At 37.4% G+C, this 25,619-nt stretch overlaps 1 protein-coding gene across 1 annotated transcript; it reads right to left on the bottom strand.

The window, feature by feature from the left end:
• Nucleotides 1–754: 754 nt before the first annotated feature.
• LOC131251458 (GDT1-like protein 5) lies at nucleotides 755–25,619 on the bottom strand. The gene is made up of 12 exons (XM_058252159.1): nucleotides 25,438–25,619; nucleotides 25,270–25,338; nucleotides 21,218–21,277; nucleotides 21,042–21,089; nucleotides 8,589–8,677; nucleotides 8,414–8,450; nucleotides 8,289–8,336; nucleotides 4,753–4,821; nucleotides 4,596–4,640; nucleotides 4,447–4,508; nucleotides 1,686–1,758; nucleotides 755–1,093 (listed from the first exon to the last, which is right to left on the bottom strand). The coding sequence occupies exons 1-12, from the start codon at nucleotides 25,456–25,458 to the stop codon at nucleotides 1,022–1,024; spliced, it is 693 nt and encodes a 230-aa protein (XP_058108142.1). The 5' UTR covers nucleotides 25,459–25,619; the 3' UTR covers nucleotides 755–1,021.

Genomic DNA, 25,619 nt, shown 5'->3' with positions numbered 1-25,619 from the left:
TATTCATCGCTGACATTAATGGGCCCGATCATGGGAGACTTTCGGGCATCCCCTCTACAACGGGTCCCATACATCCTAAGTTTGTCAATAGGCACCTGATGGACCCAACCCCATTTTAACAGGTCCAAGTCCCATTTATTGGACCCATTAAAAAAAATAAAAATCATTTAAAGTTCCGGTCCACATGATCAACCCGCTTCAAGTCAGGTTGGGTCCAGTCAGGTCCACTTAGTTTTAACAGTAAAATTATGCATATTATATACATATGCTGATTATTCTAGCAAGAAAGAATAAGGTTCCTAAGCGACCGACAGTGTAAGAGCCTGTTTACACACCATGATTTGTCAGTGTCATGTGTGTGCAATCTAATACATCCATTGAATGGGACCATGTAAATGTTCTTATTTGTCTGAACCAGCTCGAAACCTAGATCAAACAACCTTATGGGTATCTTACAGGCACTTGAACCCAATCGGATCTGGCCTGGGTCTTCAAGAACTAGATCCAGACACAGCACCAATACACATACCATAGGACCTAACTCGAACCTGACCCATTAACAGCCTTAATAAATCAGGGGTCCAGATTATCAAAACTGGGTTGGCACGCTTACAGACTAGCACATTATCATACTATTCATGCACTGATGCATCAGGACCCTATAATTTCTCACATGAAGATGGATAGTGAATGATGCCCCATTTCAGCCACCTTACCATGCATCCACATCTCCATTATAAGAAACACCAGAAACTTCCCAACCTGAGAATGCTGAAAATTTTCATAAACACTATAATTCTATAAAATATATCAATGGTCTGTTTTCATCTGCCGAGCATCAACCAGCTGCTTTCAACCCCTTTGTTCGTCCAATGCTGTCAGCTTCGACAGCCCCTACAACTACAGAAAGGGCAAGATGGGAAGGGAGGGAGAGCAAAATGCCCTGATGCAGTGCAGAGCAAGAAAATATAACAAGCATTTATCCTGCACGTTGACTGAACATGAAAGAACAGAGACATTATTACTCTTCAACTGTTGAAAGAAATGATTGGACACCAAAAACTAAGAAAAGGATCCCGCCAGAGAGTGCAACCTGTTGCAACATTACCAACAAAGCATGATTTGAGTCAGTAGCTATCCCAATCCACTTATGTATGAGAAATCGACAATAAGGTAAAAGGTGACCAGGGATCTTATCTCTATATGTATTGTTGATTATAACAATCTATATATTTAACATGCATCTGTGGACCACCTCAGCGATCAGATAGATAATTGTACTGTGCCGGGACATGTTCATGGCAGTGTTTTCAATAGCTTACGCTATGTAGTGTGTAGCTTATGCGTACAGCTCATGAAAATAACTCAAGTCCCGGGTAGCCTCCACTGCATGATAATGGGTGCAACCAAGCACAGCCTTGATTAAAAATCTAGAAGTAGCAAGTAGTTTATGCTACACGCAATGCAGCTTATGCCTCATGCTTCAGAGGGGGAACGGCACATTACACATTATTCACTATTTAAAACACTGGTTCACGGTGGGTCCCACCTAGTGAATGGCAGGATCTCACATGTGTTTCATGTTTGCACGTCCTGGAAAGTGACCCTTCCTCACTGAAGTATAACCCATCTTTGAAGAAAGCTAGTCTAGACTATACAGAGCATATTTGAGACCAGTATCATACCATTTTCTCAGATATTTGGGATGCCAAGCTTTTTCCTCCCAGAACAGCTGCTATTGTGCACAATGCTTGTCCTCTTTGAAAAGAAAGAAAGAAAATAAGTGTTTTTTTTTTTTTAATTATAAAAAAAAAAAAAAAAAAAAAAAACAATGGTTGGGCCCTGAATAGAAACAGTTGGCAAAACAGGATTCACAAAAACCAACCCCAAATAGCCAGAACAAGATTGATTATGATGGTGATGATTGAAAAAAATAAATAAATCACACATTTAGGTACCTGCTCAAGCTACTCACAAGAGTAGCCTACTCTCACCACACTTGCGCAAGTCCCGGGCTTTTCATCAGGGGAGGCACACATGGTATACTCCATGGCCCAAACATCAGGCTTGTCCAGCATCAGGTGTGTATCTGTAGGTTTTTAAACTGTAACATTGATTATTTTTCTAATGCCCATACAGATGGCCACCTGATGACTAGACTGACCAGATTCTGGTACCATGGCACAAACAGTGCTAACCCAAATGAACTGCCTGGATCTCACACAAATGTTACATGTTGGCAGTGGAGAGAAAAGGGTTATAATCCTACAATGGTGAGTAGCCTGCTTGGTGTTTCTCAAATGTAAATCTGAGGCCTCCCATCTAATGTGGAAAACATATCACCAAAGGGCTATGATCATCCCGAATATTTGTATGCTTTCAGGTGATGTGGTCAGCTCTGGTATCAGTGGATCTCCTCTTGAGTGCTTGGAGGGGTGGGACTTGGGAGAAAGACAGCTTTGGAGAGTGGCTTTGCTTGCTATATGGTGGGAAGACAGCTTTGGAGAATGGCTTTGCTTGCTATATGGTGGGAAGACAGCTTTGGAGAATGGCTTTGCTTGCTATATGGTGGGAAGACAGCTTTGGAGAATGGCCTTGCTTGCTATATGGTGGGCTGTCTGGGAAGAAAGGAATGGTAGATACTTTAATAATGTCGGCAAATTGCAGGAAGGCATGTCCCGAAGAGTTAAGAGTGGTGATTATGGAATAAGCTTCTTGATCCCCCTCTTTATAGGACTAATTTGGATATTCTTGGGTTGTAGTTTGGCCGCCTTCTCGGTGCCCCTCCCTTGTGGTTTTGTTTTCTTTTGTTTCTAATAAAAAAAAAAAAAAAAAAACCACTAGGCATAACTTTTCACATTGTGGTGATGGACTGCCTATTGTCTGAATCTCTCTATAGACTAATTCCATGTAAAGAAATCAGATATAATGAATTTCAGGTGAGGACACAAACTGTGGTCCCCAATTCTTAGATGGAATGTTGTAGAGGAAGAGGATGAGGATTATTGGGGCAGCTGGAGTGTGTACTGCTGAATTAATTGGAGCAAGACAGGAGAGTTTGGAAGTGGGAAATCTAAAAATAAAAATAAAATCCATTAGATCTTTCTACAAAAAAAAAGGTGATGGAAGGAGGTAGAGGGATAACTCCAACCATACTAAGGCCATTGCAGGGTCATTGTAACGACATTTTCACACCGGGCTCGAGTGGGGTGGCCTGCGGGATGCAGGGGCACACTCAGGGTGAACGGCCCGTGTGAGGTGAGCACCCTTGTGTGAAGTGGGGGCACACTTGTGATGGGCGGCCCACATCAGGCGAGACCCATGTGAAGTGGGGGGAGGTTAGGCCAAGGATCTGAGATAAAGGGATTGATTTACCGTGCTCTATCAGTTTGAGCCTTTAGAACAATTGGCTAGTTGTCTTGCGTTGCATTGCCTATTGACCATCTCAGAAATAGACAAAGGTCATCATGAACCATTCACGATAAATAGATACAAGTTGAAGGCTCTAAAAGGGCAAGGGGAGGGTGTGGGTGGAGGTCGTAAGAAAAGATTTGATGACCTACGATTTAACTAAGGATATGGTCATTGATAAAGTGAAATGGCAGGACAGGATTCCTATAGCTAACCCCAATTATTTGGGATAAGGCTTGGATGATGATGATGATGATGTCAATGACGATTATCAAGGATGATCGCTGCATGTGCTTGATGAGTGGAGAAGTATGAATGTGTCCAACATTTTATGGTCGTGTTTTAGCCAATTTTGTACGGTGTGGCCTGCTAAACCTTGAGGACAGAAGGGGAAGATTCTTTGGAACCTATGCTTCTTAGCAGCACTATAATCTAACCGGAAGGAGAAAGGGAGAAAAAAACAAAGAAAAGAACATTTAACAACAAAAGTGAAGGTCATGTCCAAGTGGTTGTTAGAGTGAGGTGCAAAGTTCGCTTTCAGGCATCGTCCTTCAAAGAGTTTTGCAGGGTGCAGGAGAGAACTTTTACAGGTATTGGGCACGCATTCTTACGTAATGTGGATGCACTGGGACATGGAATCCTGTAGGGAGCTATAATTTGTGCCTGGTCAGGCCTTTCACTTCTAATGAAGTTTTCTTACTGATCAAATCAAATAAAAAAGAGAAAAATCTAGGGCCCCATTGATTTGGCCAGAAAAATACATGAATAATAGTTCTTGAGGAAAAAAAAGAAATAAATAGAAGACTGGCCCAAATGTCACACATACATGCCATGTGGGGAAGTGTGGAGAGATAGGCTTGAGATCTTTTACACACACTTCCAAGTAGGCTTCCTAGATTTTTATATTGAAAATCTAAGGCCCAATTCGCTTTAAACAGCAACAGAGATGAACAATAATTCTCAAGGAACATATAAAAAAAATATTTAAAAAAATATTAAAAAAAAAAAGGAAAAGTAAGAGATGTTTGGACATACATGATTCCACCAAGAACCACACCATAGGGGTTCTGGTCTGCTGCCAAACCAATTGTCGCTATCTGAAAATTATAGTCAGCTTCCAATCATTATGAATACAGTACAAGCAGCCAATTTAACCCTTTTTTCCCTTTCTACTGATACCTTACCTGACTCTTGTCACCCCACTCCCCAAAGAATGTAATCGAAAATGCCTACAAGAACAAATATGCTATTAGAGAAATGGAAAGGTTACAAAGAACAAGCACTCTAGTAGGTAGTTTCTAGTTGAGATCTTAAACCAATTAATCTTCAAGAACTTGCTACCTTCAGAAAGATGGGCGAGAAAAATTGGGCTAGAAATGGTCTTTGAAGTTTTTTCAATTCATCATCTGCCTGTGATGAACAATAAAAAATAAAATAAAAAATTAGAAGGCCATTCAAAAAACTGAGCAGAAATAAACCCTCAGAATCATGTGCACTGAATACCGATTGGAGAATGAGGACCACAAATGCAGAATGGAAAAATAAATAGGACTCATTTGATGGATTGGGTTAGTATGATGATCCATACTCATGCACACCGCCACCATACTCATGGCATACAAGTACACGGATCTTGTAAAATACAAATGAGATGTGTTGCTTGATAAAGAATGAGACTAAAGGCATGATCTTCTCAAATCTGTGTAGGAGGATTCCAGAATATTTACGAGAATTCTAGGAAGGGAAAATGCCTAAAAACAGCTTAGTTTCATCTGATTTTCCCAAACAAGTCAACTTCATTGTTACCTAATTTAACTTTCCCGCACATTACTCTGAACTCCCATTAGAGTCTAGCACCTTTGTTTCATTTTTTATCCAGAAAGACAGCCACAATTAGGGCTGTCAATGGGTCGGGTCTGTCAGGGTCCTTCAGGTTCAGGTCTCGTTCTTGAAGACTCAGGCCCAGATTCAACCAGGTTCAGGTACTCATTGGGTCTTTAAATCTAGGTTTCTAGTTGGCTTGGGTCAAATAAGAGTATTTACAGTCTAGCTCACTTGATGGATGGCTTTAGATAACACATGAATGTGCCACATTGACACATGCGTAGCGCATAAATGGGTTCCCTTACATTCCTATGGCTTGGGAAACCTTATTCGATCACTAGAATAAACAATATATATTTCATATACATATCACCATTAAAACTAACTGGACCCCGACAAACCCCCCCCCCCCCCCCCCCGGGACCCGATTTTAACGAACTCCTAGTTGATGGCCCAACACATACCTAACTGTACCCAAATTTAACTGGGTCCAAAAGGATGACATCTGAAAACCCAACCCGATTACTTGACTGGTCCCTCAGACCAATTAAAATCAGGTCGGGTCTGTCAGGTACCCACAGGTCAGGGTACCCATTGACAGCCCTAACCAAAATGTGGTTTAAAATACTAGCCATTGTACTTACTCTTACAATGATAATTTTACCCCTCAATAAAAAAGAAGAAGCAATAATAGGAATGCTATCAACAAACACCCACTTCAAGTGCCGAACACATTAATACTAGTGCCAATGTGGCGTTGTATCTAGGGCATTGATGCAACTGGATGGCTATACAACTGTCCAATCAAAGATCGTGCCATTAGATTGGTCATCAAGCACAGATAAGACCCATCCAATAGTCCTGAACAAAGATCTATCAGATCCATCCAGATCACAGATCTAAACCATCCAGCCTCCTAGATTGTAGACCTGGATCTCATCAAAGGTCCCAATTGTCTTATCTGGTGAGCTAGATTGGATCAAGGGTAGATGAGATACATGGATCCATTTCAATTTCCCAATTGGTTTTTTGTGGTCCAACAATCCAAGCGGATGACCTGATTAATCAAGCGCGTGAAGAGAGACGAGTGTTTTGTCAAATGGTTGGTTTTCTTTGTGTAATTTTAATAAAAGAACTAGCATCCGTTATCACCATTTTTAGTCGTTGTGGTGAGTGGTGACAGAGGCCCTCAGTTGAATGCTTGAAAATCTGTGCCTTGAGAGGCTTATTAATGGCTTCAGTGTGAATCAATCTGTTACCAAGTTTCTCATCTAAATTGCTGATGACACCTTTCTTTTCTTCCTGGGGGGGAGGGGAGATTGGAAGAGGATAGAGTGAAGGTTTAGCACAGGTGTTTGGTTGTAGAGTGGGAAGTCACCATCATTATATATAGATTTACCACTGTTGGAAAACTGGCAAAACACCTATGGGATTTTGCAGTGGAGAGTGTGGAAATAAAAGTATGGCATGGAAAAGCATATATGCGTCTGTTGGGAGCAAAAGTACTTTAATTAAAGTAGCTTTGCCCAACATGCCAGTTTACTTCATTTTGTTCTTCAAGTGCCCAGTTGGTGTCACCCAGTGATTAGAAGGCTTCAGAGAGTTTTTTTTGTGAAGAGGAATGGAACGGGAAAAGAAGATGGATCTTGTAAGCTGGAACAAGGTTTGTAAGCTTGAATGGATGGGTGGCACAGGTATCTAACGCGCCCCAAACTCGGAGATCTAGGTTTTCTAGACTCTAGACACTGTTTTGGGCAAAGCATTAAAACGAGAAATCTGATAATTTTTGCTGCTCCTTTTCTCCTCCTTTTGAAAAGATGGTTGCACAAGTAGATCAAGCAGTGATGGCATGCTTCAATTGATCAATGGATTGAGAGCGGATCTCTGCCTTTGATTCTAAACAAAGAATATTATAACCAAACTTCAAAAGTCAAAATCACAAAGCATGAAAAACAGAAACAAAAATAATAATAATAAATTTGTTGCCTGTTTACAATGTTGTCAAAATCGTTATTGTATCACAAATCGTAATAGGGGTTGAATTGTATTGAATCACAAATCGTATTGTAAATCGTAAGATTTTTTTAATAATTTTCTTAAAATTTAAAAATATATAAATAAATCAGAAAAATTTTAAAAATCATCAATCATACTTTTGCCATCAATATGCACCTAGTAATACAATGTCATGATAGTGTTAAAGGATTCTTTATCTTTTTTATGTTCTTGTTACTTTTCTTGAATGTAGAATCACGTTCGAAAAGTGGCATTCGATTCTGTAGACTGATGAAAAGATATTTTGATTTACAACCATCATTCCACAATACTTTTTAAGTCAACATAATCGTAACCATCCATAAAAACGTTCCAAATAGTTATGCATCAATTTGCTGTTTACAACCAGTTAAGAAGTAAGAAATCATTAAAAAATAATAATAATAAATTCATGATTTGACATTGAAGAGAAACAAAATAAAATAATTTTCCTTTTATAAATGATTCTTAAAGCCCCCACCAAGTTAAAAACATAAAGTGAAAGCCGGGTGAAGCTTAAAATATAAGAGAATAACTAAAATTTGAATCGTATATCATAGGATTCAAATCATAGAATTGTATGATTCATATAAAAAGGGATTCAAGGTGGGATTCATATCGTTTTCTTAAGATTAGACTCAAATCGTATATCGTAAATCGTAGGCTTTTGACAACATTGCCTGTTTATTGTTGCCCAAATGGAATGCATTTTCAATGGATTTTTGGGTGGATTTTTAGGCTGACTTCCAGCTTGATATTTGCTCTTGATGTCACCCTCTTTGATGGAGTTTAGGTTTTTTTTTTTTTTCATCAATCTATGGAGTTTGTCACATGAGTTTGATGCTCAATATATCCCCCTATCTCTTCTATACTTCCAAGAAAATTTCAGCTCCTTGAGACTTTCATACTTGCCGTAATCCTTGAACCATCCAACTTTTCATGGTAATCATGCCTTGCAGTAAGGATGTATGTATGATGAAAACTCTATAAAAGATGGAAAATTATATTCTTGACCTGACCTTGGAACCTGCCTTGTTTGCACCATTATTGGACTTCAAATCAGCATCCTATCATTCAACATACAAAAAATTAGACAAAGTGAAGAGGAAAATGAGCGAAAGGCATTAAAAAGAGAAACACGAACCAATTTTGCTTCGACTTCAGCCAACTCTTCAGCATCCCTGTTAGGTAAAACATAGTTAGCACTTAGCAGTTATTAGACAAAAAAGTTTGGAATTGATCAACAAGAAAAGGAATATGAATAGAAAACATGTACATACAAACAAGGAGTGAAAATGAGAGATGAGAAATAAGCATACCCTTCTTCCGTGAATCCTTCCCATAAAGACCAAAGCCCAAATCCAAAGAACAACAATGTTGTCATGTGATGAGTCCATTTGCGAGAAATCTAGGCCATTTTCAATAACATTTGGATGTTGAAAACAAGGTATTAATGAACATAGATGACAGAAAAGTAAGACCAGTAGGCACAATGCCTCTCATTGGGCCCATTTGGAAGTTCTCAGAAATCAGGTGGTGGCTCCCTAATGTGCCTCAAGGCTCAGGCTATGGCAGCTTGGGAAACAGGATCTGCATTAGGCAGTCTCCCATTTTCACCACTTTTCCGCCAGATTTGGAAGCGATTTAATAATGGATATGGACTGTTCTGATCCCATTTGCAGTTCGCTGAATGTTTTCCCAGCTACCACAAATTGGAAAGCTTCCAAACAGGCCCTTGAACAACTCAGTTGAGATTCTTGATCTCTATTGTTACCAGATAAGACATCATAACTGATTCCATTGAGCCAGTCACCCATGAACAATAGGAAAAATACGAAGTTCATAATAAAGTTTACTAACATCGATGGCCCAACCATGCTTCCACAATGAGGAAAATCTGAGCAGTGTTGTACAATTAAATGTATTTACAAGGATGGTATCAAACATGCAATGAATGAATCAATGGAGGTAATTTTATGTACATAAATAACATAGAACATATTAGCACTATTTAAGAGTATATGCATCATGAATCATGACATATATCATATATCACATATTTTACATTTCTAGAAAGACAATGCAATTTTGTTAAGGCAGAAAAGAAGGGGCAAACATGAACAATCAACACCCGAAAAGGTTATACAGACCATAAAGAATCAAAAGATTCAAAAGAGCAGCCAACAAACATATTGAGGACCAATGCCCAGGACTATGGTGATTGATATTTTTTACGTTGTATAATATATAAATAACTCAGTGTTCTAAGTATTGGCATCGCTACAAGTTTTGCTGGCCAGGGATACGGAAACAATATCGTTATCGCCAATTTCTAGAAATACAAGGAAACATGGGGAAAACAGTAGAATTTTTCAGAGAAACATCATGAGATGCTAAAATAAACATATTTGCATATTTAAGAATCAAATAATAGTGAAAAATACACATATTTGCATATTTAGAAATCAAGTAATAAGTCTCCCTTTAATGGGGCCTAAAAGCATGTGTCATTGACTTAGGGAAACATTGAGAAAATGGTGGTTCCATCCATCCACCCAACCACACATACACACATAAAACGCACATGCATGATCCATCCATCGATGCATGCATGCATGCATGCACATACATACATACATACAAACAAACATGCATGATCTATCCATCCATCCATGCATGCATGCACATACATACATAACAAACATGCATGATCTACCCATCCATCCATGCATACATCCATCCGTTATCCATCCATCCATCCATGCGTGCATACATACACACACATATGAATATGCATTTCATCATACAATCACGTGCCTGTAAAAAGAAATTGAAATGAAATTTTTTTTGGAGATATTGATACATTGGTGATATTATTGAAATATCACCAATACACTAGCAATACAAGAGACCTAGAATTAACACAGTCGAAAATATTGGCGATACAAGAGACACCTGGAATTTATATAGTCGAAAATATTGGCGATACTTAGCAACACATCACCGATACCTGGAATTTTTTATACTACCGATGTTATTGGTATCGCTACCATTGTTATTGGTATTGCTGAGCCAGAGATACGGATAATATAGGGGATATTTCAATAATATCAGGACACTCCGAAAAATGTATATCACTCATGTGGCTTATATTTTGTTTCTTCCATAGATGCATCTGATATTATTAAAAGTGTCATAATTTTGTTCAAGTTATTAGATAGGTTATTATTATTTTTATTTTTTTTGGAAGGTAACATTACCATGGATTGAACCCTCGATCACTCACACACACTGCATTGTCTCTACTGGCTCATCCAACGAGTTAAAGAGGTTGGAGTTAAGAATGTGGTTCAGATGGTAGATAATCATTCAAGTTATAAAGCAGCTAGAATGTTGTTGGAAGACGAGCACAAACTTATTTTAAAGCCATGTGCAGCTCATTGTAATGACTTAATGTTAGAGGACATAGCAAAAATAAGGTAACAAAATGTGTTGAAAGGGGTAGAAAGATCACAAAATTTATTAATAATCATTTTTGGGTTTTGAACTGGATGAGAAAGGGAGTTTGCTCAAAATAAGGACCTTTTGAGATCTAATATTACAAGATTTGCAAGAAATTTCATCTCATTGGGAAGTATACTTGCATAGAGATCTAACTTAAGAAGCATGTTCGACTCTAATGAATACTTGAATATTCATTATGCAAAGTTAAGGGAAGAGAAAAAAGTAGCCAATATTATTGCAAGCAGAAGTTTCTGGAAAGTTGTGGAATATTTTTATAAGAATTTGGCATCATTGGTGAAGGAACTTATGAAAGTTGATGGGGACCACAAACCCATTCTTCCATCGATTTATCATGACATGGATAGTGCAAAATGAGATTAAAGAAGCATGCAGTGTTGATATTGGGTAGTGTCAAGGGTTGTGGGACATCACTGATAAAAGATGGAGTGAACAACTCCACCCATTAAATGCAGCAGCGTACTTCTTAAACCCAAGATATCACTATTGTGATGATTGTCCCCATTATGTTTATTTACCGTATTAGTTTTTCAATATTTATATTTTATTTAGAATTTGATATTGATTTTCAAATTAATGCTCTTTCTTGCTCTGATTGGAGGTACATTTATTTTGTAGAATGCAGTCATCATGCGTGGCTTAAATGATGTGATCTGTCATTTAGAGCCAAATGCTTCAAATAGAGTTACAGCATCTATTGGAGTAACCATGTATAACAATTTTTTAATAAATAAAAATTTTCATTTCTTTTTTCTTTTTCTTCCAAAAAAACAAAAAAGTTATATGCATGTCTATTATGTTCTTCCTCAGATTTCTTATTGTCTCCCCTAAAGCCGATTAGGGACAGAACTGGCCATTGCTAATTGAAAGTGCTTGATCAGGTGCAATTTACATCTTTTTAGTTTGATTATACATTTTTAAATCATCTTAGTAATTTTTATTTTAAATTTTTTGATGTATGTATTATGTGAATCTCACCAGCTTGGGGGCAACAACATGGAATCACTTGCCTGAGCTGACCAGCATCACTATTAGAGTGCTTAGACAAACATGCACCTCATCTAGATGACCTTTAATCAGATCCATAGTAAACAGCATAATAGGCTGCCTTAGAAAATATTGATTGACTTGGTATATGTTCATTATAAGTTGTCTAAAAGAACGTCAACTTAAAAAAGATTGGTTTGATACTTTAGTGCTTGAAAATGTAATGCTGGAGAACTCTTTAGATGAATGGATCCAAGAAATAGAGGAACCAATGATCCAAGGAGATGAGGTACAAAACTAAATTATACGAAGGGAGATAAGTACAAAACTAAAATTATAAGATACAATTTTGTTATATGTTCCTCTCTCTCTCTCTCTCTCTCTCTCTCTCTCTCTCTCTCTCTCCTTTTTTTGAGAATTGATGATTTTATTAAATAAGATAAAAGGAAAGAAGCATAAAAAGTAACAACACCGACCAAGAAACTAGAAACAATTTTTTTCCTAATATATCAGACGCTCAAGCCCATTCAATTACAAATAATTTTGCCCTATTAAACATCTTTGATACCCTCCCTCTTCGATTCCTAAAGCACCAACTATTTCTTTCTCCCCATATACACCCAAGGTATTCTGTATCAGTAATGGTGGTCATAACAGTCACCACCATTACCGATACGGGTACAGTCGTAACGGTCGATGTGAGGGTGTAATGACTGTTACGACTCTCGTAACGGTTGAAAATTTTAAATTCTTTAAAAAAACATCTAGAAAATCCAGAATAATGTAAATATTCCAAATATATATTCAATTTTGTTTTGAATATGTTTATGGTAGTGTAATAGTCCACTCTTTGGTGAGAGTGTTGTATCGAGTGATCTAGTGAATTTGTGAACGTGATTATATGTCTCTAATGTTTACACATCACAATCAAGCATTAGAACTAGAAATATATATATATATATATATATATATATATATATATATATATATATATATATTTAAGGCATAAATACTAATTTTTCAAATTTTTTTTGAAAAAAAAGGCCCTTAGAGGTTCTATTCGCCCAATTCACTTTAATTTACGATTTTAATCTTAAAAACTATAGTAAAAGTGGTCGAAATCTATTATAAAATGATCTATGAGAATTTTTTGAATGAGAAAAGTGAAAAAAATGAGATTTTTTTTTTATTATTTAAAAAAAGCGGTTGTTTTTCAACTGTTATAGGGGTAACGGTCGTTATACCAAGTAACGGCCACTGTAACGACCAATACAGTCCCAAAAAACCAACTGGCCTGTTTCACCCCCGTATCGTGTAACGGTAATGGCATTTACCTATACGTATCAGGCCTTTACGAGCGTATCGTAACAGATACAGAACACCTTATATACACTATAAGCCTGCCAACATCGCCATTCTCCAAATTGCCATGTCAACTAAACCGACTGCCTTGCCAGCTAAACTAACTCCCCTACCATGCCATGCTAGTAGGAAGCTCTCCATTGAATTTGGCATCACCCATGAAATCCCAAAGAGATTCAAGAAGCTATCCAAAACTGCTTTTGCAAACGAGCAATGAATAAAAAGATGATCTATTGATTTTTCATCCCGGATGTACATGATACACATGTGTGGAAGCACCATACCTCTCTTGCAAAGATAAATTTAAAATATTACTAATCTTCCACAAGTTTTATATTACTAACTTGTAAAGTATAAATTGTAGGATTTTCATTTCAATGGTGCTAAGATAAATGATATTGAAGACATTGACAATGATAGTGATGAAGATGTTGTTGTCTTGTTGATGAGCAAGATATTTTAATCACGTGTGGTAATGTTGCCAACAGAGATGAAAATGAAGATGAGTTGACAGTCTTCCATCCACAAGTGGCAATGACATGGCTTAGAATTACTATAGATAATGGCTATCTTAAAACTAAGACTTGGAAACTTATAAGACTTTGAAATTATATTTATTTATTTATTTATTATTATTACTTTTTTTTTTGGGTAACATGGGCTCAAACCCATGACTTCAATGTTGAAACGCACTCTATCTACCACTGAGCCGTAACTTGAAACCCGACATTGAATATTTTGAAATATTTTTTTATATTTAAGTGATGAAGTTTCATTTTAAAGTTGACTTGGAAACCGGTGGATCAAATCTTTCGAAAAGCAGTGACTTGGATAATTGAGCAGGCGTCGGGCTTGAAGGATCTGGATCCTTGTGCCATTGTAGCCCTTCTGGGCCTTTAGTTTTTTCTTTCTTTTTTATGTTTGTTGTTGTTTCTTTTCCGCCTTGTTTGTAGCTTCTAAAGAAAAATAATTCGTTACCTCTTAAAAAAAGAGTTTCATTTTAAAGTTTAGCACTTGATAATTTAGATTATATTGTCAACTTTGAATTTTAGCACTTGAAAGTATTTTTTAATATTTATCTATAATTTTTATATTACAAAAATATTTAAATAGAAAAAAAGTGACTCGCCGGAGTCACTGCATTGCCCCACCAGAGTCAAGTTTTTGTGGGTCGACTAAGTCAAGTCCAAGTCCCGAGTTTACCAACCTCGTACAAGCAACAACATCATAAACACCAATATCATCATTGTATCATATCAAAAGAAGAAAAAGAATCATATCTATGGATACACCATTTTTATTTTTTTTCGGTACAAGCTAACATTTCACCTTTCCAGTTTGTAAACTGAATATAGGGTGGTGCAATGCTCTCAAGTAAAGTCAGCTTCTCGGATCACTTCTTTCTGAGAAGGAGACCTTAGCAAAGAGAATACAAAATAATAAGAGGGTCGTGGATTTGGCAAAGGAATCCCAATGCCAATCCATTTCCATTAAAGATCCAATAAGATTCATCAAACAGACCCTCCTTTAACCTAGACACCTATAGGAAAAGACAGATCTGAGAATCTGTTAAATGGTGAAGGAGATCATCATTTCCTTCTTCTTCTTTTTCACTGCGTAGGATTTAGAGAGTTGTTAGAACCTGCTAATCCATTGCAACTTTGCATGCAAGTGTGATCAGCAGTATTTAGCAAGTTTGGAGTAAACTGGGTTTGTCCAGCTGTCGTGGGGGATCTAAGTTCGGGGATGGAAAGGAAGCAGATTGAGGCCCATGGGGAGATTGCTGTGCATCAAGGTGTGCCAAAACGGTTACGTATCGGCCATAACGGCCGATACGTAACGGTAACGGTGGGAACTTTTTTTTTTTTTTTTTCATTTTAAGTCTGTTTTTGCTGTTTTTTTGAAACCTATTGCTTCCAAACTATTTTTTACTCCTACTACTAATTTCAACCAACTTTGGCTAGGTATTTGAGATAAAAACACATTATATTACAGATTTTTTTTAATCAAAGCTCGATGGGCCATTTTTCAGAAATTCATCAAAAATAGGTATTTATACTTTTTTTAATATGTTTTGCTGTTTTAATCATGTCATATGATGTGTTAATCATAGTAGAACATGTTAATGTGCATTTTACAGATTTGGGGTGCCATTTAATAATTTTTTTATATTTTTTTCTATTTACGCATGAATTTTGGCCCCTTTTTTTAAAATTCGAAAAATCAATTTTTAATGGTTGTTTTGTTGTTTTAATCATGCCATTTGATGTGTTAATCATAGTAGAACATGTTAATGTGCATTTTACAGATTTGGGGTGCCATTTTTTATATTTTTTATATTTTTTTCTATTTACGCATTTATTTTGGCCCTTTTTTTGAAAATTCGAAAAATCATTTTTTAATGATTCTTTTGCTGTTTTAATGATGCCATATGATGTGTTAATCATAGTAGAACATGTTAATATGCATTTTACAGATTTGGGGTGCCATTTATATTTTTTTTATATTTTTTTCTATTTACGCATTTATTTCGGCCCTTTTTTTGAAAATTCGAAAAATCATTTTTTAATGATTCTTTTGCTGTTTTAATGATGTCATATGATGTGTTAATCATAGTAGAACATGTTAATGTGCATTTTACATATTTGGGGTGCCATTTTATATTTTTTTTATATTTTTTTCTATTTACGCATTTATTTCGGCCCTTTTTTTGAAAATTCGAAAAATCATTTTTTAATGATTCTTTTGCTGTTTTAATGATGTCATATGATGTGTTAATCATATTAGAACATGTTAATGTGCATTTTACATATTTGGGGTGCCATTTTATATTTTTTTTAATATTTTTTTTCTATTTACGCATGAATTTTGGTCCTAAAAAATAATTGCAAACACCTAAATGTAAGATATTTTCATATTACATTCATTCTAATATATCTATCATTGATAGTAAATCGTTAGAAAATTAAATATATGAATTTTGTAATCAAATTCAGGTTATCTGGTTCATAAATTCATCAGACAGTCCGATACAACTTCTCACCAAAGAGTGGACCGTTACACCACCATAAACATGTTCCAATTTATAAATGAATGCATATTTGGAATGCTTAGAATATTCCGGATTTAATCCATATTTTTTCATATTTTTTTAGCAAAAAAAAAATTTGCGCCGTTACGCCCCCGTATCACCGTTACGCCCCCGTATCCGTATCGGTTTTGGAGGTCACCATTACGCTAACCGATACCGATACGGGACACCTTGCTGTGGATTGTCGTGCTGAAAGCGTCATTATGGATGATTTGGAAAGAGAGAAATCACCATATAATTAATGGGAAAGAGCCTTTACTGGGGGAAGCGATCAGCAAAAATTTTCATTTGATAATGGAATGGAGCATCTCAGATGGCCAGTTAAGAGGTATCTAGAGGAATCAATTCTTTTCAAGCTGGGATGCAATCCTGGGGACTGGCCTATAATCCTATAGCGGGGGCTGCAGAGTGTTTGGTTTGGGTATGAGTTGGTGTGCAGCGGCTGTGGCATGCCATTTTGGTTTAGGATCACTGTTGCACCAGTCAAGTCTTTATTGCAGTAGGCATAAAGTTCATATCCTGTTTTGCTTTCTTGTTGTTGTTGTTGTTTATTTTTTCTAATAAAATTCCACCATTCATCGAAAAGAAGAAGAAGAAGAAGAAGAAGAAGGGAAAATGTGTGTAGGATTTGTTGAAGAAAATGCAAGACTCGAAAATCCCTCTAATATTTGATGTGAAAGAAATACTTTTGGGGACCAGTGGGTACCAAATAACTACAGAAAGGAAAAGGAAAAAGAAAAAAGAAAACAATTTGAGAAGTCATCCATCAGCCCAAAACCTTGAACGTTAATTTTAGATATAACGGGGATTCTGAAAAAAGAGATCGAGCATTAGATTGAAATTGTTTTCCATGAGTCAAGATTTGAATAGTAAGATTTGGATTATAAAATTGTAAGATTTTCAATACAGCTTGGGCATGTTTCAGAAAAAAACAGGTAAAATAGAACTCCCCATTATTGTTTTGGAAGATTTTCAACACACGCATGCACGGGCGCGCGCGCACACACACGCGCGCACACACACACAAAAAAAAAAAAAAAAGGGAAGAAGAAGAAGAAGAGCGTAGGATTTGTTGAAGAAAATGCAAGACTCGAAAATCCCTCTAACACTTGATGTGAAAGATATACTTTTGGGGACCAGTGGGTACCAAATAACTATAGAAAGGAAAAGGAAAAAGAAAAAAGAAAACAGTTTGAGAAGTCATCCATCAGCCCAAAACCTTGAACATTAATTTTAGATACAACTGGGATTCTGAAAAAAGAGATCAAGCATTAGATTGAAATTGTTTTCCATGAGTTATGATTTGAATAGTAAGATTTGAATCATAAAATTGTAAGATTTTCAATACAGCTTGGGCATGTTTTCAGAAAAAAACAGGTAAAATAGAACTCCCCATTATTGTTTTGGAAGATTTTCAACACACGCACGCACGGGCGTGCACGCGCGAGCGCACACACAAACCAAAAAAAAAAAAAAAAACCTCACAGAAGAACAGAGCTCCTACAGAAACAGAACGACAAACAGGAAAGGTAATAAACTAGGAAGCTTCCTGCACCATAACATTCCCAACACTAATGATGTCAGAAGGGTGATCCCCCAAACCCTGGATTACACATTGCCCAATTCTAACCCTTAATTAAGTCTCCCCCTTCAACATTTCAGCCAACACTTATTTATCTTCAAAGTTGCTATTATCTCTTTCGATAGACCCCACATAATAGCATATGGGAGCATCTTCCAGATTATACTGCCTCAGATTGTGATTGGACCTTTTTTTTCTGAACAAGCATAATGAATGGACCTTTTCCCCAACCCACAACCAGATTTTATTAGAACTGCTAATGGCCGAGGACAAATCTTCTAATCAAATAGATTGAAGTAGTTCCAGATGGACCTTGCAATTGTGCAATGTAAAAAGAGGTAAATGATTGATTCTTCCACTTCCCTCCGCATAATACGACAGAAAATTCCTCTTCTTGAGGTTTTTTATGGTAAGAATTTTGTTTGCCATGGCAATCCATACGAATTGTTAAACCCTTGGTGCAATGGGCAAGTTCCACAGCTAAGCAAGTAGGGCATGGCCACCATACCACTCTGACATAGGGCAAAAGATTTGGAAGTAAATATACCATCCTTCGACCATTTCCAAGTTTGTTGTAGTCACCTACAGCCTAATTGATTCACGTTCCATAAAGCTTTCCAATGAGCCCACCGTAGGACCTTTTCTCCTCATAATCCAAATCTCAACAAAGAATCACATCCCATATCGCCTAGCCTCCACTACCAAGGTTTGCCATAAAGGCTGTTACGGGGCCGTCAAGGGCATTACATAAAAGTAATGGTGGCAACTGTTATACGTTACAGGGTCCTAACGGCCGTTATGGAAAAAAATGACTCATAACCACCATTAACGGCCCGTTATGCCCCCTGTAAAGGCCGTAATAGCCCCATAATAGTCTGTTACGGGGTAAAAATACAGGTATTCGGATTTTTTTTCCACGTTCCGGGGGAAATACAGTTTTTAAAAATAAAAATAAAAAAGGAAAAAAGAAAAACAGAAGAAGGACCGTATCGGCCGTTACGGGCACCATAACAGCCATTATGACTCGTATCATAAAGGTAATGGTGGTAGTCGTTAAGTCGTTATGGCCACCATTATCGTTATGGAATACATTGTCCACTCCACACAAGAATCCATCACATTTTCTTCTTTTTTCTTCAAGCAAAAGGAAGAAAGAGACCACCAAAGGAACATCATCAAGCCAAAATCTGATGCAGGACATGAGATCTACCATGATGAAAGGCTGAAATCAGTCAACTAATTATGTAAACAATTATGGTATAAAATGAAAGCAGTTCAATCACAGATCAAAACAATTCCAAACAGCAACTATGCCCAAATTCTAGGCCCAATGACAATCTCGCAGTCCAAAAACTATAAAATAAAGCTCAACAAGGACCTATGGTAGTTAGGAGTTAGGACTACCATCTAGCATAGGGTATTAGCACTAATTGAATGTAGAGTTGATCAGTTGGCGATTTAGGGCTCAATTCGGGAATTAGGGATTTCTTTAATTTGGTAAATAATTGGAATTAGGGAGAGGGTTTTAAGAATTAGTGTTCTAAATTAGGGAAGAAGGATTTCTATAAGGAGGGTTAAATGATGGTGAAAAGAGGGAAGAAGAATCACAAAGGGAAGGAAGAAGATGGCCGTACGGACTGTCCGTACGGTCAGGGTTAACCGTGTGGTTATGTCTAGATGGGTTTGGGTTGGTGAGGGTTGGGTATGTAGTGAGATAGGAAGAAGACGAAGAAGAAACTCAGAAAAAAAAGGGAATGAAGTACCTTGTTGTTCAAGAGAGAAAAAGATATTACAGGATAACTTGTAGCTTCGCACCACCTTGGAATCACACCAAAAGATCTCTTATCACAAGAGATTTCCATGCATCACACATGGGGAAGAGAAAGAACTCTTTTTTCTTTTTTTTCTTTTTTTTCTTTTTTTTTTCTCAAAATATCATTCATAGAAAACACCAAAGGGCTAGATGTCCAAGCCTAAATAGGTTTTGGGCTGCCAAATTACAAATTTTCCATTTTGGTTCTTTTTTTGTTCCCACTATGTCCCAAACCTCTCAAACATTAAATAAATGTACCAAATATGGAATAAATTGGAATAACGCCTAATCTAAGCTTTTGAAAAAATGAAATCCTAAAGTATGTAATATCCCATGATGTCTGGTGACGACGATGGCCCACGATCGATGGTCCGATCAAGCTATCTATGCGATCCAACAATCTAATTATCGTGTCTTTGCGATCCAACAGTCCAAATCTCCCAACGAAGCAACCCACATGCATCTTCCCAGTGTGAGGCCTTCGAAGATGCACGTACATGCATGTGGGGGCTTCTACGATGGCTAGAAACTCGATCCGGGCCTGCCTCTGGGTCCCACATGAAAATCACCTAGCCACAACAAAGTCGTTGGAGCTCTCCTCCTCTGGTATACTCTATGAGTTCTGTCCTCATCAAAATCTTACCTTATCTTCTCCACCCACAATCAGGCAGATGAAACAAATTCTCTATCTTGTGACGAAGATCCTGATTCTCCACATTGTGTGTCCGGCCAAAACAACTTTTTCTCTTTTAATAAAAATAAAAAAAAATAAATTAACAAGCTATTTAAAGGAACAACATTACAGAAACACTGTTGTTCATTGTTACATGTATGCAATCAAGATCAGATGACTAGATTTTCATTTCTGCTGTCCAATTTTTTCAACAATGACCATTGATAATCTATTCAAGTATAACCCATGTTTCAGTTAAGTTCTCCCAGAAACTCAATTTTCTCACCATTAATTTGTATTTGATCATGCGACAGGATCGTAGATGAGAAATTTTTTCGTTATGGGTAATTTTGGTAAATAGTTCAGAATTGTTAGGGGTAGTTTCATGCCTGTATTTCAACAAATCATGGGAACCTCGTCTAAACCAATCTTCAGTGTCCATCAAATGATAACTTTCAGAGCAGACAAGATGCCGTGCAACGTTTCAGACTCATTCCCCAGAAAATGGCATGAGGCAGATTACAAATTGGGTCATCTGAGTTTAATGTCCACAATGAGAAAACTAAAATTCAACTATCATCCAATACAGATGTCAAACAGAACTACATTCAACAATGACCAGAAACTGAATTCATAAACTGATTGCTTTGTCTAAGAAATAACCGTAAACCACTAAATATAGTCATGTAGCGAAAAGGGTTAGGACTTTTCAGTTTTCACATCTCAGAAGCAAAGTGCCTACCAGATTTGGTGTAGCCCAGCCGACAAGAACAGAGAGAATCGTCATCACCTACATGGTTCATGACATTTATTGTAATAAATAACTGCATATTCATTTTTCTATTTTCTTCTTCTTCTTCTTCTTCTTCTTTTTTTAGGGGGAAAGAAGAATATGGAAGGAATATAAGAGAAGCTTACAGTCAAAGCTGACAAGCAGCCTGATAAGACTAGTCTACGTGGATGCCGCATTGCCAAGATCTGAAAACATGCATCTTGATGTCAAATTTAAAAAAGAAAAAAGAAAAAAGAGAGAGATTAAAAAACAAAAAACAAAAAACAACTATGTTTTGTTAGAATCCTTAATGTCTTCCCAATTCTTACAAATGAGGATAAAGATGAGCAAATTCAAGTAAATGCCAACAAACTGACAGCATTGGATGATAGTATAACTGCAATGAGGTTTCAGAAACAATTGTTCTCACGCCAAAAGTCACCTTCCCCTAAAGAAGAAATTACTTTAAAAAACAAATGCAACAACATTGCTAATGGTATTCATGAAGGTCCTCAAGCCTTTAAATCCCAACTGTAAATCCTCCCAATCTTTACATCTAGAGTCTTAAACCATAATAAACACCCAGTCAACTCCATATATCAATGGTCTAAACCCCACAAGTCCTAGATCTACCCTCCAAACCATCGATATAACTCCAGCCCAGGACATCTAAAGACAACCAGGAGATGTTTATGGAATCAAGAAATAACTCCCAAGAAAACCCTGAGCTGTGCACACCAGATGTAAATAATGAAAACTTCAAAGGTGCACATGAACCTTACCCGGGGATCCAGCAACCTGACTACCCTCAAAAGGTCTGAGTCACCCAGTCCCCCTCAACAGAAATACCCAAATCATCATGAGGAAGAACAGAATTCATGCGCTAAAGAACTGACAAAGCGCATATAAGTAGATTTTAAAGACTATAATGGTGATCTGGATCCAAACATCTTTCATGAGTGGTTGAGGTCAAAAGAAGGTTATCTCAGATGGTATGAGATGCTGAATGCAGTTAAACTAGAGTTCACTGTGTTGAAACTCAAAGGCTTGCTGAAGCAGTGTTCTTGGAATCGCCAACATTATCAATAATACCATCCAATATTATCTGTATCACAGGTCTGCATACAGATGCAGGGTGTAATATAAAAATTACACCATATCGGTCAATATAATCCACAATATTGCTGACTTTTTATTTTTTATTTTTGTTGAGAGATACAATATTGCTGATATTTCACGATGATTTCCATATCACAAGATATCAGTGAAAACCCTTTGCAATAAATATACCATATCGTTGACACATGCAACAATATTAGCATAATATCGATGATACCAGCATTAATACCTACAAAATTTCAGAAAATGTATGTGTGTGTGTGCGCACGCGTATATATATATCCCATGTTATTGTGACTTCTTTCCTTATTTGCTTGTTGTAATTAGTTGCTATTAAGCGAGCAATACTTCTTGCATCTTGTAATTAGTTGGGTTGGTCTAATCCAGCCCTCATCAATACAAAGATTCCCATAGAAATCCACAATCATATTGCATATACCAGTCAGTGTTTCCATTTATACCCGATTGACCTAAAGGGTCGTGCAATTAGTTTTCCTCCTTCCCTTGGTTATGCCATGAAAGAACTCGTCAGCTGCCTCTTTTGGCCAAGTCTCGTTAGATCTCTGTCTCCACATAATCTCTTCCTCTCTAAGCTTCTTCTCAAAATCCCCCTTCAGTGACTTTTCTATATCTTCCCACATCATTCGACACCCTTTTTCCTTTCTCCTAATTTCCCAGATGGTAACAAGAAGCTGGAGCACGATCTCCTCAACCCTCTTAAATTGAGTCGGTTCCACTCTTTTGTTTTACTTTTAAGCAACTTAAACTTCATCACTAATATGTGTCCACCCCTGCCCTCCACCTGCTAAGATCACTTACACAAAACTCTAGTATTCAAGTCACATGATCTTGAAAAGAAATGGCATCAGACCACAAGAATCCAATTTTGAGTCCAGACCCCAAGAATCCAATTTTGAATCCAACACAATAGGGATTCAATGTGAATCTAGGAGTAGCCCTCTTATCAGTTCCAGGTAATGTTCCCACTCCTCTGAAATAAGAAATCTATCGATCCTGGCCATAACTAGTTCCTCATCATTTTTCAATGAAGCTAACACTGATTAAAGGCATGTCAATCAGTTCACAGCATCCGTCCGACTTTGTGAATCCCCTCGTGCTCGAGGTCACTCAAGTACCCCCTTCCAAGGATTGGACTTCGATGGGAATGATTGGTGAAACAGGATTCATCAAGCCGACCTCAAATGGTTTGTACCAAGCTATAATGGTGACAGAACGACGATAATGATGATGCTCAATAGTGGGACCTTGGGATCGTTATTAGTCCAACTTGAAATCAGCATAATTTTGGATCCTAGACCACAATATGAATGCTAAGGTAACTACAATTTGGTCGGTTGAACTTCATCGAACTAATGACTAGAAAATCAATTTGACAGGGCACCCAAACATGGGCTAGTCATGAGAAATAGCTACTACAACAGAGTGTTAGTTGCCCTATTGAGGAACCTAAGCAGTGTTGTGTTGTTTTTGTAGTTATCAAATTCACACAAAAAGGAATGAGCTACATGACATAAATTCTGGGAGAGATCCAAATAAGAGAAGTAGCATTTCAAAGCCATCTAATCAATGATAATAAGGCACTTCCTTATCTCAAGCATTTCTTACATAATCTGATATCTTATTTTGAGTATTATGGAGCCTAACTACAACTTGGATCCTACGCATAATTGTAGTTGGACCCTAGTACACGATATGAATGCTAAAGTAACTAAAATTTGGTGAGTTGAACTTCATCGGGCTAATTACTGGAAAATCAATTTGATGGTGCATCCAAACACAGACTAGTCGCAGGAGCCATCTGACCAATGATAATAAGTCAGTTCCTTATCTCAAGCATTTATTAAATAATATGATATCCTACGAGGAATTATGGAGTCCTAAGCCTAACAACAATATAGTTTGTCAAGGTGCCCGATTCCACACATGCGTGGCCCATGATTCTATGATCCAGAAGTTGATCTTATGGGGCTCACCATGGAAGAAGGGATTTCCCCAACAATCTACCATACCAAAAGACCCCACTCTTTAATCTTTGGACCATTCCATTGAATGTGGAAATTGTTGTATTTTATTTTATCTAAACTGTCTATTATGGCCCTTGATATTTTTTTATGGCCCTCGATAGAGTGGAATGCGAACAGGATTCCTGTAGCTGATCCCAATTAATAGGGATAAGGCATAGATGATAATGATGATGATGATGATGATGATGACCACGACAACGCTGATCTGTCTAGTTGTAGGCTGCCAGGGCACTAATTCCATGCATATGCTGCCAATGGTGTGGTGAGTCAGGTGACCTATGCAACCCATCATGCATGCAGATTACCCAAAAAAATTTTTAAAAAAAATCTAGATTGGTAGATTCATACACTTTGAACTTTGGCCTTTCTTTCCCATGAATGTCAATCATCATTGCATTTTCTTTTTCCTCGCCGCCAACTTGTTTGCCACGAATCAAAGGGCTAGGATCTACTTATGGAGTAACCCCCCATCATCCCATCCTATAAATATTCTGCCATGAGCCTCGCAAGGTATTGGGAGCCGGGAGGACCGGAAAACTCTTCTCCAATAGTACCATTACTAGTACAACAAATGCCCTGTTTCAAATGAAGTTTCAATATGCATTTCTACATCATATTTTTAAGAGAGACGCAATGGAAATTTATGTTAGTGCAATAGGAGAGCTGCATAGCTCCACAATATGGCACGCACGTGCGTGATCCAGCCCAATCCAACAGTGCGTCTGACCGTGACCATGCTCTGGCCCATGAATCACACCAATCCAATCATCACGCGGACCACACCCATATGAGGAAAATCCCCAGTTACAAAGAAAATCATCGATGGCCATATTAAATGCACACACATGGACCCAACTGACAAGTGAACCAGCCCAGCTTCCCAAACCGAGAATCCTCATCTAGTTCGGCACATCGCCAATTCACCACTTGAATCTCTCCTCTACCAAATCGATTTAGCATTTCCCTACTATCAACAACTAAGAATTCAATACTACTTTAAATAGTAAAAATTACAGGGAGCCGAGAAACATTACCGCTGCAGCAAAGAATGTCTTGTCTCCAATCTCAGAGAGTACTGTCATGGCAAGCGATTTGGAGAAACCCTAATCAAGAAAAAACCAAAAGGATAATCAAAATGAAATCGATTTGAATCGTGATTTCCTTCAATTTCGATTTTGTGGTGTTAGAGCAGAGACAATAACCTCGACTAGTGAGAAACCCATGGCGGGTGCGTAGGTTAGCAGATACCAGAGAGATGGGATGAGAGGATTGGAGAGAGGAGAGGAATGCAGAGAGAGATATATAGACGGATTAGAGAGAGAGAGAGAGAGAGAGAGAGAGAGAGAGAGAGAGAGAGAGAGAATATAGTGAGTCGGACGAGTCA

This window comes from Magnolia sinica, chromosome 7, assembly GCF_029962835.1.
Source record: "Magnolia sinica isolate HGM2019 chromosome 7, MsV1, whole genome shotgun sequence".
NCBI lineage: Eukaryota > Viridiplantae > Streptophyta > Magnoliopsida > Magnoliales > Magnoliaceae > Magnolia > Magnolia sinica.
Note: the sequence above shows the minus strand (reverse complement) of the source record. Positions and strands in the feature narration are given on the sequence as shown.

Bases quoted from the DNA above. Each gene is read 5' to 3' on its own strand.
- LOC131251458 (XM_058252159.1), bottom strand. From the start codon at position 25,458: ATGGGTTTCTCACTAGTCGAG. The intron at 21,090-21,217 runs GTAAGCTTCTCT...TGAACCATGTAG, and splicing joins GCTGCTTGTCAGCTTTGACT to GTGATGACGATTCTCTCTGT. The intron at 4,509-4,595 runs GTAAGGTATCAG...TATAATTTTCAG, and splicing joins AGTGGGGTGACAAGAGTCAG to ATAGCGACAATTGGTTTGGC.